Source organism: Diceros bicornis, chromosome 22 (assembly GCF_020826845.1).
Source record: "Diceros bicornis minor isolate mBicDic1 chromosome 22, mDicBic1.mat.cur, whole genome shotgun sequence".
Taxonomy (NCBI): Eukaryota; Metazoa; Chordata; class Mammalia; order Perissodactyla; family Rhinocerotidae; genus Diceros; species Diceros bicornis.
In genome coordinates, this window is record NC_080761.1 from 10,167,579 (window position 1) to 10,182,484 (window position 14,906).

Below are 14,906 nucleotides of genomic sequence, written 5' to 3' on the forward strand. Positions count from 1 at the left end.
AGTCCAGAGACCCTCTGTTCCTTTTCCAGAGAGGGGGAAAAATATTCTCCAGGCTTTTGTTGGGTTTGACGAGGGACAGTTGCTTGCTTAGTGTGCAGTTGAGGATATGTCTGCTTCTTAGACTTTCAAATAATTCTTCCTAATTTAGCCCTTAGGCACCTCTCATCCCCATACCCCCACCCTCAATCTCTTCTGGTACCAATATTGAGTCTTCTGGGAATTCTGCTGATTCTGGGGATTGAATTAGCTTTTTGCTGTGTTTAGGATTCAGTTCTCTTAGGTTTGGAAAATTAATTGACCATGAGTCCCTCTGATAGCCAGCTTCAAAATTTTATTTTAGTTGAGACCAGAAGATTTCAATTTGTTCTCTCATGTGAGTTTTTCCCTCAAAAAATTTCTTTTTGCAAATCATATAAGAGACTTGTATCTAGAATGTATAAAGAATTTGTGCAACCCAATAATAAAAAGATAACCCAGTTAAAAAATGAGCAAAGGATCTGAATAAATAGTTCTTCAAAGATAATCTATAAATAAGCACGTGAAAAGATGTTCAACATGGTTAGTTATCAGGGGAATGCAAATCAAAACCACTTCACACACACTAGGATGGCTATAATAAAAAAGTCAGATAATAGCAGGTGTTGGTGAGGAGATAGAGAAATTGGAACGCTTATACACTGCTGGTGAGAATGTACGGTGGTACTTAGGATAACACTCTTGATGGTTCCTCAAACAGTTAAACCAAGAGTTACTATATGACCCAATAATTCCACATCTAGGTGTATATCCAAGAGAAATGAAAACACATGTCCCCACAAAACCTTGTACATGAATGTTTATAGCAGCATTGTTCCTAATAGCCCAAAGATGGAAACAATCTGAATATCCATCAATTGATGAATGGATAAACAAAATGTTGTATGTCTATAGAATGGAATATTATTTGGCTGTAAAAAGGAATGAGATGTTGATACATACTACAACATGGTTGAACCTTGAAAACATGGTAAGTGAAAGAAGCCAGTCACAAAGACCGCATATTGTATGATTGCATTTACGTGAAATGCTCAGAGTAGGCAAATGTAGAGACAGAAAGTAGATTAGTGGTTTCTTATGGCTTGGAGTGATTGGGGGATAGGGAGGTGGTATAGCTAAAGGGTACTGGTTTCTTTTTGAGAAGATGAAAATGTACTAAAATTTTATTGTGGTGATGGTTGCACGTATCTGCGAATATACTAAAAACCACTGAATGGTACACCTTAAGTGGGCGAGTTGTATAGTATGTGAATTATGTCTCCGTAAAGCATTAAAAAATCCTTTACTGTCCTTTGAGTGGGAATTGGAAAGGCTGTAAGAGTAGATGTGTGTCTTCAATCTAGCATCTTACCTTCAAATCCTAAAATATGCTAAAGTGCTGTATAATTGTGTGTTAGACAATTAAACCATTTATTTCAGAATGACCTGTTAGGGATATCAAGGATTCTGAGAAGGATTTCTTAGTTTAAGCTTCAGAAACACAAATCTAGATTAACCTCATTTTACATATGAAATAGAGTATAGTTAATATGGGCAGATTGGTCCTTGAAGTCAGACGTAGGTTTGAATCCTAACCTGGCAGTTTATTAGCTGTGTCACTGTGAAAGGAGGGGGACATGTTGAACCTTTCTTGTTTCTGTATCTGAAATAAGATTAAAAACTAGCCGCCTTGGAGTCATTGAGGATTGAAAGAGCTGACATAGTAGTAGCTACTATTTATTGATAACCATCTGTGTGCCTGATGCCTGCATTTTACACATTCTCATTTACTCTTTATAAAACCATGTGTTCTGCTAGTCACTACCTTATTATTGTTTATAATAAGGGAGAAATGAGGTATCTGATAATAGGAGAATGGTTAAATTATGGATTGGTCTATTTCTCTGTATAGACTATTATGCAAATGGTGATGTACAAAGATTTTTTTAGTTACTTGGAAATTGCTTAGATAAAAGGGTTATATATCATATGTTTTCAAATAAAGGAAGGAAAGCTCAGTTGGAAAAGCTGCAAACTATTTACTGCAGTATAACTTTGCATTATCTTTATGATTTTTTTAAAAAACTAGTTGCTTACATTGAGTATTGTTAACTTGATTATAGAAAATTTCATTCTTACACAAAAGTAGAGTGTGATGAGCTTTCATGCCCTTGTCCTTTTCAACACTGATTGATATATGGCCTATCTTGTTTTACTTATATCCCTCTACACTCCCCTTTCTTACCCCAGCAAGATTTTATAAACTCTCAGATATTATTTAATGTGTCTTTCCACTTATTGTGACCATCGAAAATACCCCCTTATGTTTCCAAAACACCCCTTTGGTGATAATGCCGTCATCTGTTGAGAAGCACTTCTGTAGGACATTGGGATAGAGTGGTTTTAGATGTGATTCTTTTCTGAATTTGGACTGATTCCCTGAAATAGCTTATTAATGTAGATTCCTTGGCCCACCCTGAGGTTTTCCTGATTTGGACAGTGGAGTAAAGCCTAATCATGCAAGTGATTTTGATAAAGGCTTGAGAAATGATGATCTAGCGTGGAATAAGTAAGTTTTTCTTTACAGTATGATGCTTTTTTGTCTTGTCTGTTTTTGCATGTTATTCTTGTCCCTGGAAAGTCTGTCTTCAGGTTTTCCTGGCTACTTTTAGTTTTCACTGGAAAGTTTTCTTTGACTGCCCTCTGCTTTGCCTGTACTATGTAGTTTACTTGACTGACTCTTTCATTAGACTGCTCTCCTTCAGGGAAAGATTTTTGCTTTGTATCTTTGCATCTGCATAATGCTACTTGTTAATAAATGTTAAATGAAAGAGGTGGGGAGAAAAGTCAGTATAATAGGCCGAGAATATGAGGTTGGCTGTATATATATTCAACGAGAAAGGAGCAGGATTGGAGATGGAAATCTGAGGAATAGGTTATTATAAACTTGGTAATAGCTCTTTGTGGCTTGAGCTATATTTAGCACCATTGATATAAAAAGAATAAGGATATCGTGAAGAAATGAAGTGTTAGGCCTTAGCAAAAGATTGAATATAGGATATGTGCACCTATAATAAAATCTTTGTGTTAGAGATGACTGAAGTGGTAATACTCATTTCCCACTAAGATCAAGATACTGACACAGAAAAGATGCACTTTATATTTGAATTGTTGCATTATCTGTGGTAGGGGGCCTCTTTGTGGTACTACTTCTAGAAACTAGACTGGGTGGTGCTGTGCAAACACCTATAATACATATTTATTTTATTTTTATCTTATTTAGTTCAAGGAAGAAATCTCTAAACGTTTCAAATCACATACCGACCAACTTGTGTTGATATTTGCTGGAAAAATTTTAAAAGATCAAGATACTTTGAGTCAGCATGGAATTCACGATGGTCTTACTGTTCACCTAGTCATCAAAACACAAAACAGGTATGATTTTACAAGTTGTATAGCTTTAAACTGTGAATAAATATTTATATTTTTGTTTAGAAATAACCAGTCATGGTTGTAAATGGCTTTCTCTGTCATTTGTATTTAAATGGACTAAAATTCATTTTTTTGTCTTTGTTGATAATAAATGTTTTAAAAAAACAAATGTTTTTTTTTAAAAAAAGCAATGTAATGGAGCTGGCCCAGTGGTGTGGTGGTGAAGTTCTCATGCTCTGCTTCGGCGGCCCGGGGTTTGCAGGTTCGGATCCCAGGCGGGGACCTACGCACCACTCATCGAGCCACGCTGTGGTGGTGTCTCGTATATCAAATAGAAGAAGATGGGCACATATGTTAGCTCTGGGCTGATCTTCCTTATCACAAAAAAAAAAAAAAAAGGCAGTGTGATTCACTGATGCTGAAACTTATACGTTTGATATTTTAGAAGGTTCATGAGTGTTGAGTCATTATATCTAAATTATTTGACTTATAGAACAAGCAAATTAATATGTTTTTTAGCTGTGCTTTTTGTTTCAGGGACATTTTTGGACACAGGTTAAGGGTGACTCATCTCCTTGGCAAACCACAGATCAGTAACCTTATTTCATTAAATATAAGGCATCATCAATTTTTAAGAGGCACCTTTGTTTTTTGTATCAGTAAGAAAAAAATACTGCCAGTTGAACTGATATATATTTTTTTCACTTAAAATTTTGATTTTATATTTAGTGAAAAAGCTCCCTTAGACTTATTTGGATATGGTATTGTATCATGTCACTCTTATGCATACATACAAAGAAAATATACATGAAATAAATTGGTTAAAGCCTTCCTAACACTGCTTTATGAGTCTGTTTTTTTTTTTTTTTTTTTGGTGAGGAAGATTGGCCCGGAGCTAACATCCATTGCCAATCCTCCTCTTTTTGCTGAGGAGGATTGGCTCTGAGCTAACATCTGTGCCCATCTTCCTCCATTTTGTATGTGGGATGCCACCATAGCATGGCTTGATGAGTGGTGCGTCGGTCTGCCCCCAGGGTTCGAACCTGTGCACCCTGGGCCGCTGAAGCCGAGTGTGCGACCTTAACCACTATGCCACTGGGCCTGCATTGAGTCTGATTCTTTTGAATCATCTTTTGACTTAGCCATCAGTGTCCATATTTTTCTATGTGGAATGTAACTTTGTACTGTCAAGAATGTTGGTGGTGCAGCATTTCTTAAAAGAGTGCTACAGTATTTTCTCCAGGAGTTTCAAGCCATTGACACCAGCAAATGTTTGTCTCACTGATATAAAATTCGTTCTGTTTGTTCCTGTGTCTTTGATTTTCTGTATACACAATAGCTTCTTTTGGTACCGATTAATGCTGTAATCTTTTTTGAAGATACTTTATGTGGTGGTTAAACGCAGCCTGTCTGGTACAACAAGGTACTCAGTCACTCAGCTGAAGTCATACAGAACACATGTGTGCAGGCATGACAGTTGATGCTTGGCTGTCAGCAATTTTAAGACAGATCCTGATTACAAAAATGTTAAAATGAAAAATGTTCATCTTAGAATTAATAAAAAGCAGTGAGTGAGATTTGGAACTATTAACAGGTATCACATGGAAGAAGTTGCACATGAAGTCTCTTTATTCTTTTGCTTAAAAATAATGTTAAGTAATAATCAGTTATTATTTGGTATTGGTTTTTCAGCCTTCTCTTGTTGAAGTCTTTTTAGTTTTTACTTTTAACGATTTCAAGGGTCTGAGTAAAACTGTCCCCCACCCCGAAGAACTTAGAAAGGAATAGATAAAAAGTTGCTTATATAGTCAAGCTTCTGATCATTGATTCTCTTCTGTGAGGTGACCTAGCTCTCTCTCTTCCATAATCCATATGATTGAAAGTAGTGAAATACTTACGTACATTCTACTCAAGGAGGAGGAGCAGTTGAAGTATAGTTTGGATTTTGTAAGATTTTACTGTTTCTTTGTATTTGTGTTCCTAATGCTTAGTTATCTCAGGGTACTTACTGTATGATAATTTGTGTTGGTCTGAAAGCTCACACTTATTTCTGGATGTTGGAATTTTGAAAGTTCTTTTAAAAATAATTAGCTCCACTGTTTACACCAGGATTTAATTATTTTCCCCAGGCCTCAGGATCATTCAGCTCAACAAACAAATACCAGTGGAAGCAGTGTTACCACATCATCAGCTCCTAATAGTAACTCTACATCTGGTTCTGCCACTAGCAACCCTTTTGGTTTAGGTAAGTGTCTTTAGTCATTTTTATAGGGATGAAAAAAAAACTCCCTTCCTCTAGTGTAGTTTTGGATAAAATGACAGAATTAAACATGAAGTTACTTTAACAACAAGGAAAAAACTTCTTTACCTCACTTCTATAATTGTAGGTATTAAGGAAGTGGTTGGGAATACAGACGTGCCCAGTTAGCCTAAGTTTTCATTTAGTAAGTGGTCAATAAGTGACATTTCTTTTTAATCGTGAAAGAGATGTAGTGTATGTGTACCTGATCTGACCACCACATAATTGAATTTGAGGAAGGTTAGCTAATTGTTGATCATGAGCTAAACCCCTGAATGTAATTTTCTCATCTGTAAAACAGAGTGATCAGACTGCATTTGTGATTTTCTAACTGTCCTGAACACCCACAGGAGGACTGGGGTCTGGGAGTAAGCCCAGTGGTTAAGGATCTCCTGCATCAGCCAAAGCTACTTTTCTTATATCAGTTTTTATAATGAGGTTCTGTGGAAGGTTTTGTTGGGGGAGAAAAGTATTCTGAAGCTAACAAAAGTTGAACCAGATAAATGGCTTATGCTTCTTTTAGTTCTTAGGTTGTATGACAAGTATAGTACCTTGAAGTGACCTTTTTTAATATGTATAATTTTCACATATCAAGGATTATACCTTTTATCCCTTCCAGAAAATTCTTACAGTAATTTAATTACTAAGTTTTATATTTTTTTTTACTGAACCTGCTGTTGGAAACTTTTAGGACATGGCATGGATTCACATTTGCTTTTTTTTTTTTTTTTTTTTTTTTAATTTTATTTATTTATTTTTCCCCCAAAGCCCCAGTAGATAGTTGTATGTCATAGCTGCACATCCTTCCAGTTGCTGTACGTGGGACGCGGCCTCAGCATGGCCGGAGAAGCGGTGCGTCGGTGTGCGCCCGGGATCAGAACCTGGGCCGCCAGCAGCGGAGCACGCACACTTAACCACGCACACTTTACCGCTAAGCCATGGGGCCGGCCCTGCTTTTTTTTTTCTTTTTTTTAATGTTTGCTGTTCTAATTTTCTAAAATGATCTTAGGCTAAAATGTGTCTCTTGGTTGAGGCAGATGAGTTTTATTTATTTATTATTCTGGTAACATTGGTTTATAACATTGTATAAATTTCAGGTGTACATCATACTTCTGTTTCTGCATAGATTACCTCATGTTCACCACCCAAATACTAATTACATTCTATCAACACACACATGTCCTAATCATCCCTTTCACCCTCCTCCCTACCCCCTTCCCCTCTGGTAACCACCAATCCAGTCTCGAGGCAGATTCGTTTTAGATGGCAAAATTATTAACACGAACAATCTAGAGAGATTAGGAGGAAATTATTTAGTGTTCAGACTCATGAAAGGTATTGTTGAGGTAGATCTCTCCCCTCTTTCCTCATTTATAGGCAAAGAAATTAAAGCCCAGAGAGACTTGGAGTTACTTTCTCTAAGGCCATACATCTGGCTGTACATCTCCCTAATCCCTTCATTTCTAGTCTCATTCCTACCCCCTGCTATCTCAGTTGCTTTTCTCCATCAGTTATTCCATTTACCCTACATATTCAGCTTTTCTTTTTGATGCCTCTTCTCTGTAAGGTCTATTTCATGTAAAAGCCACAGACTTCCACTACCACGCTTTCTTCTGCTTCTCTTCTCAGCAGTCTTTGGAAAAGTCATTTTCTGTCCATATTTCCCTTTCACTAAGTTTGCTGTGCTCTGTTTTTTGCCCTCATCACTTCATTGCAAGTTCCCTTGATAAGTTCACCATTGACCTCTTAGCTTGCCAAATTTAGTGGACACTTTTTAGATTTTAAATCAATCTCTTTTAATGCTTACCAATCTCTCCTTGAAATTTTCGTCCTTTAACTCTGGATACTGTTTTTCCCTGGTTAATTTCCTGACCAGTTATTCTCTGTCTCATTTGTGGCTCTTTTTTATTCCTGTTCCTTATGTTGGTATTGTTCCCCAGAATTCTGCTTTGTCTGTCTTTTCTTTTATTGTATTTATTTTTCTCGAGTGACATTATCCTAACTATTACTATATCTTGGTGACTTTCAATTATGTACCTCAACCTACATCAATTTGGACCTCCATGCCTTGTATTCAACTCTCTTTGATATTACCTGATATTCTCCAACTACTTTAGCCTGTATCTCCTGAGAAAGCAAAAAAAAACTAAAACACATGCAAAAACTCATCATCTTGCTCCTCAAACTACTACCTCTCCCCCACCAAATCCTTTGGTCCATAACTCTTTTCTGTCCCACTCCATGCACTTACTCCCCGTTGCTACCTCCTTCATGCAAGTCCTCAACTTTTTAAATCTGTAATGTTTGCTTTGAGTCATTTCCACACGGTTATTAGAATAAAAACATCTTAATTGACTATTCTGCTTAAAATCTTTCAAGACTCTTTGTGATTTAGCCCTTGTCTACCTCTCCATCCTCATGTCTTACCATGTCACAACAGATATATTAGTCAGGATAGGCTATCCTGTGGTCCAACTCAGTAGCTTATTACTACAAAACTTAATTTCTTGCTCCAGAGCTTTCCTTCATGATGCGTGTTGTTCACTGGTCAGTGAGGCCCCTTACTACGTAGTCCTCAGGGACTCAAGCTAATGGAGTTCTGCCATCTTGTAGCTGCATCACTTGGAACATGGCGGAAGAGACAGCTAAAAAGCCTCAACCTGAACCTTCTATACTTTGACTAGAAGTGACACACATCATTTCTTGCAGTCCTTTTGCCATAACTAGTCACATAGGCCTGTCCAACTGCAAAAGAAATATAAGACTGCACATGGAATGTTTGGTGGGCACTGCTATCTGCCATTTGAATTATACTGAATTTTTTGCAGTTTTAAGAATACATCAATAGTCATTTATGTCTATACTTTCTGTATATAATGTTTGTTGTACCTAGTATTAAATCTTCCTCTCAGCACTCCCCACTTCTCCTTGCCCAACTTATTCATTTTTCAGACTCATTTAGTGTCATCTTGTGGGAAAGCAGCCATCCATCCCACTTAGGGACTATATTAATTACCATGGTATCCTGTGACTATCTCTGTTGAAGTACTTATTCTGCATTCGTTTTCCTTGTCTGTCTTTCCTGCTAGATTGAGCTCTGAGGGTATTACTTGTGTCTTTCTTGTCATCTTATTCCCAACGTGTAGGACAGTCCCTGGCACATGTGGCAAGTGCTCAGTAAGGAATGAATGCATTTGGTTGGTTATGTAATTTTACAAAGTAAATGCTTTACAATAAGCACTTAATCATTCTCTTGAATCTGTTAACGTTTCTCCATAACTTAATTCCTCCAAAGAGACATCTATTTCCATTGTATGTCCTGGCTTTTTCTCTCCTTGATTGGCAGCAACTCTGTTCTCACCAGAGTTTATAGGTGAATTTTACTTGCTATAAACTTAAACTAGTCTTCTGGAAAGAGATTATTAGAAATATAATCCAGTGCGTGTTTTTCATTTCTTTCTTCCTTTAGTGGGCATATTCTGGGGTGTTTCTCTGACATCAACCAATTCTCCTACACCGTCTGGGTGTCCAGTAGTTCAGTTCTGACACTACCTACCTGGAGTTAGCTTCAGATCCCACACGTTAAAGGGCTCAGTCTCTCAAGACTGCCCCTACTTCAGATACCAGTCCAAGTCCCCAGGCCATCGTACTTCTGACCAGCCTGCTGTAAGTTGGGTGTTCCCATAACCCCACCCTCAGGTTTGATAATTTTCTTCAATGGGTCACATAACTCAGGAAAACACTTTCCTGATGTTTACTGGTTTATTATAAAGGATACACCTCAGAAATAGACAAATGGAATAGAAGCATAGGGCAAGGTATCGGGGGGCGAGGGAGGGTGTGGCTCTTCCATGTGCTCTCTGGGATTGTCACTCTGATGGCAGCTAGATGTTTTCACTGACCTGGAAGCTCTCAGAGTCTCATTGCTCAAGAGTTTTTACAGAGCTCAATCTCGAGCCCTTTCTCCTCTCCTTCCTGGAGGTTGATGGGTGGGCTGCAAGTTCCACTCTCTAATCATTTGGTCTCTTTGGTGACCACCCCTGAGGCTATCTAGAGGCCCCATCCTAAGTAACATCATTAGCGTAAATGAAGTGTGATTCAAAGGGACTTGTTTTGAATAACCAAAGATACTCCCTCCACTCAGGAAATTGTTAGGGATTTAGGAGCTCTGTGCTGGAAACTGGGGACAAAGACCAAATATATTTTGTATTATACCACACATAAAAAGTATATATTTAGTTGGTTTATTACTTAAACATCAAAGTGAACAACTTTTGGGCTAATTTATAAAAATTAAGTGTGTATTTATGAAAGTAATAGGAATTCTATTTTTGCTTTAAAATGGTTTTCTGTAATGAACTGTTGATTCCATTAATATTTTTACGTCTTCGTATTTTAGCACGGTTGTGTTAATGATAAAATTTCTGACTTTCATTTATGTCTTTTTTCTCTTTGTTTTCTTAGGTGGCCTTGGAGGACTTGCAGGTCTGAGTAGCTTGGGATTGAATACTACCAACTTCTCTGAACTACAAAGCCAGATGCAGCGGCAACTTCTGTCTAATCCTGAAATGATGGTCCAGATCATGGAGAATCCCTTTGTCCAGAGCATGCTCTCAAATCCTGACTTGATGAGGCAGTTAATTATGGCCAATCCGCAAATGCAGCAGTTGATACAGAGAAATCCAGAAATTAGTCACATGCTGAATAATCCAGATATTATGAGACAAGTATGTGGAAAGTTCTTTCAGTTTCTTTAGCTAAAAATTGTATGTAGATTCTTATTATTTAATTTTCTATGCTTAAAGAGCTTGTCCTATATATACGGCTAAGCTAAAAAAAAGAAATCCTAATCCTTGTTCAGGAAAACTCAACAAAGCACTAATTTGGACTATTTGAACTTCGAATTTTCTGCTTTATCTTTGTAAACAGTTATTTTGTAGATTTAAACAACGAAAAGAGTTTCAGGAGATGGGCATTCACTCATAACAAAGTGCTTCTTCCTTCATGTTATTTGAATGTTAGCTTGCTTTTTGAGGTGAAATCCAACAGGAATTATTTAAAATAATTTTCTGATTTAAATATTGAAGACTGCTAATTCATAGAATTAGAAAACTTATAAAATCAGCCCTGGCAGTTAATGGCTAAAGTAATTTGTGTGTATTTCAGTGCCTTTTTTTAATAGAAATCTTTTGTTAGACATTGGAACTTGCCAGGAATCCGGCAATGATGCAGGAAATGATGAGAAACCAGGATCGAGCCTTGAGCAACCTAGAAAGCATCCCAGGGGGATATAATGCTTTACGGCGCATGTACACGGATATTCAGGAACCAATGCTGAGTGCTGCACAAGAACAGGTGATAACACTGGCTCCAGAGCTCAGGCCAAAGGACAAACATATGTGATTGAGGGGTACCTTTATATGGAGAATGTGATTTTCATTAAAAAAAGAGTTCCATATCTGTTATTTAAAACAAAAGCTTATTCTTTGTGATTTTTGTGTCTTTTATTACAGTTTGGTGGTAATCCATTTGCTTCCTTAGTGAGCAATACATCCTCAGGTGAAGGTAGTCAACCTTCTCGTACAGAAAATAGAGATCCATTACCCAATCCGTGGGCTCCACAGGCTTCCCAGAGTTCCTCAGCTTCCAGTGGCACTGCCAGCACTGTGGGGGGCACTGGTGGTAGTGCTGCCAGTGGCACTGCTGGGCAGAGTTCTGCTGCGCCAAGTTTGGGTCCTGGAGTAGGAGGTATGCTTATAACAACTCACACTTTTATTCTTTGTTGTCGTCATTTATTTGAATAGTGGAAACATTTCTTATACTGTTGTTCTGTGCTTTTATGTGTGTATGACAAATAGCTTTTATGAACTGTCTTTTCATGTTGCAAGGTGTTTGCTTTTTTTTTCTTAGGAAGCTTTAAATATGTAATGATTAGTATTAATCACTCATGTGCATTATAGTGGAAAGGGTTACTGAAGATTTCTAGAGGCAGTTTGTGTTTTCACATTCTCATAAGATGGTTTGGGAGAAGTGGCTGGTTGTCTCATTTCAACAATAGAAAAACTGAAGTGCAGAGGGAACACAGTTACCTGTGTCCTTACTACTGGACCATGTATTTCCTGGCTTTAGTCTGTTTTTGTATTCTAGATGAGTGGATTCTCCACCTCCAGTCCTGAGACCAGGGCTAACCTAGCTGTATCAGAGCACATACCAGGTTTATTAAAAATCAGATTCCCAGGTCTTAACCTCAGACCTTGTGGATCAGAATCTTCCACGGTGGGGTTTAAGGTCTGTGTTTGCATAAAGGTGCTGGAGATTCTGATGTGTGAACAGGTTAGGAATTTACTTTTGATTATTTTTCTGTAGACTAGACTCCATAAATGGGTGTTCTTTTTTCAACTATTCAGATATTTACATGTTAAAAATTAGGTCCAAAATCAGTAGCCAGATTGATGATTTTAGTCCTAATACTTGGCATGTAGATGAGAAGAAATGAAAGCATGGGACCACTTCCCTAAAGTGAGAGGAACTGGATATGTTTTAGAAGACGCCTGTGTTTTGGCAGAGGGAGTGGAAAGATGAGGTGCTGGATGAGGAATTTTTAAAAATTCATTACTGAGGGAAAAAATCAGAATGAGGAGATTAATTAATTAGTGGTCATAGAATATAGTGGGTATCATGAGGTTTCTGGATATAAAACAAGTTTTATAAAAATTGAAGAATACCATTTTTTTAAATTGAGGTATAATTGACATAACATATTTCAGGTGTGCAACGTAATGATTTAATATTTGTGTATATTGGCAAAATGATTGCTCTAGTAAGTCTGGTTAACATTCGAAGTAATACTTATATTTTTAAGTCAAGAAAAAAATTTATCCTGTTCTGTATTTTACTTACTGCGTATTTGATTCTTATTAACAGTCTTTTGAGAGAGATGCTTATTCACATTTTAAAGATCTTAGTGGGGCTGGCCTGGTGGCGCAGAGGTTAAGTGCGCGCACTCCGCTTCGTCAGCCCGAGGTTCGCAGGTTTGGATCCTGAGCGCGCACAGACACACCTCATGTCAAGCCATGCTGTGGCGGCATCCCATATAAAGTAGAAGATGGTGGGAATGGATGTTAGCCCAGGGCCAATCTTCCTCAGCAAAAAACGAGGAGGATTGGCATTAGGTGTTAGCTCAGGGCTGATCCTCCTCACACACACACAAAAAAGATCTTAGAGCAGATAGGGAGAGCAGAGATTTAATTTGATTTCCTAACTGATAGGTGAATTGCTTTTTTTACTATAGCATGATGCTTGTCTACAGTAACAACTTTTGTCTAAAAAACAAAAAATCAGTTTTGCAACTTTTCACTCAGATTTTTAATTTAATAGCTTGATACTCTATGTAAGATTTCATGTTCATGTTTCCGTCACAGGAAAACAAGAAACAGAAAAAGTGAACATACTCTGCTGGCCTAACAAGTTGTTAGCATATTTGTACACTATTGTGATTTTTACTCAACTCTTTGAAGTTAGATACATGCATATATACGTGTATGCACCCATATACCTGTAAAGATCAAATTCTTGACTCCTCTTTTGCCCTGTAAGCACTTACTTCAGAAGGTGAGGAAATCTTAGAGCAGGGGTCAGCAAATTTTTCCTGCAAAGAGTTAGATAATACTTTAGGCTTTGCAGGCCAAGAGGCAAAATTGAGAATATTGCATTATGAGAGAAAACAAATTTCCACAAGTTTTTTACTGATGGAATTAAAAACATAATGATTGAATATAATATTTTCTCATATGTATCTACTGATAGGAATGGAATTCTTTTTTGAGGGTGACATTTTGCTTAATTGGTGTTCACAGTATCCCCTGTTGTCAAAATCAGTTGCAAAGACTCATCTATTAATACTGATATGTAATGAAATTTTACCTATTTCATTCAAACATGTACTCCAAGAGTACAGTACAGTTGGAAAGCATTTATAGGATTCTGTTAGGTTCTTCTTTGCTTTTAGCACGTCATTGTGGATTAATCACAATTGAAGGTTAGGTGGTAGTGCCTCAATTACACAGTTAAATGAATTTTGAAATGTGAAAATTGTCTTTGCACTTGTACTGAGGTCCAAAAAATGCTGCTGGAATGGTAGTGTGAGCTGACACTGTAGATCTACTGCAAATTTGTGGGAATGGGGATCTTGTTTTAACTGTTGACACCATGAGAATGTATAAAGCAGCTTGCCCGTTGCTTATGATTCAAACACTTTCAGTTGTTGTCGTAATGACTTTACGACAGTATGAGTTTTGCATGTAAATGCTTTTTTTGCCTTGTAATTTTGGGTTGAATTCATTGAGAAACATTACCAAGTTTTTAGCAGAAGATAATTTCCCAAGTCATTTAGTGTTTGATAATGGTGATTGGGTAGTTCAGAAGAATTTCAGTTTTAGCCCTGAGCTAAAAACATTGCAATAAAACTTTATCTCTTAAAAAAACACACACACACACACACACACAAAAGCTTTACCTTTGTTAAACTATCAAATGCTGTGTGGTTGGGCAAGTCTGACAAAAATTCATGGAATTGACTAGCTAAGTGCACAAGAGTGAATGATATTCACCATTGTTACTCTTGGTTGAATAACATGATAGTTCAAAATATTTTCCACAGTACCTGCTGATGAATAAGACAGTGAATTAGCCATAGTCTTTAAATACCTTATATTTTTGTAAGCTTTGTGTATTTGTCCAACTAATCCTTGTAATCCTCCACATGTGTTTTTATCAGATGTAGCACATCTTTGCAGATTCTACTTCAGTTTGTATTGAACTAATATTTTCTCAACTTTGAAAATAGTTTTGCCTGTAGTTGTTCCATGCAGACTGTTTATAGAGGCCAATTTTTCAGTCACTTCAAACTTGGCATTGACTCCTCAAATAAACAAGAACTGAGCAATATCAGTAACACCTGTCAACTCATCAAGAACCAAGGAATGCCACTCAAAATAATTTGCATTGTTTTTTAATTGATTGATGTTGAGCCCAATGTCCTTAACTCTGGAGAAGCTATTCTTTCTGAAAGGCTAATAGTCTTAAGTTTATTTTCTCTGGACACATTTATTTGGCTGCTGCCATCAAGATTCAACAAACAGTGCTAATTAATCACCACTAG

At 37.1% G+C, this 14,906-nt stretch overlaps 1 protein-coding gene across 2 annotated transcripts in view; it reads left to right on the forward strand.

Moving 5' to 3' along the window:
• UBQLN1 (ubiquilin 1) overlaps positions 1-14,906 on the forward strand; it is a 50,501-nt gene that overhangs the window by 25,189 nt on the left and 10,406 nt on the right. For both annotated transcript variants that reach the window (XM_058565563.1, XM_058565564.1), the window contains exons 2-6: positions 3,299-3,450; positions 5,577-5,692; positions 10,211-10,473; positions 10,943-11,101; positions 11,260-11,494. In XM_058565563.1, coding sequence (XP_058421546.1) covers positions 3,299-3,450; positions 5,577-5,692; positions 10,211-10,473; positions 10,943-11,101; positions 11,260-11,494 — 925 coding nt within the window. The remainder of the gene's footprint in view (positions 1-3,298; positions 3,451-5,576; positions 5,693-10,210; positions 10,474-10,942; positions 11,102-11,259; positions 11,495-14,906) is intronic.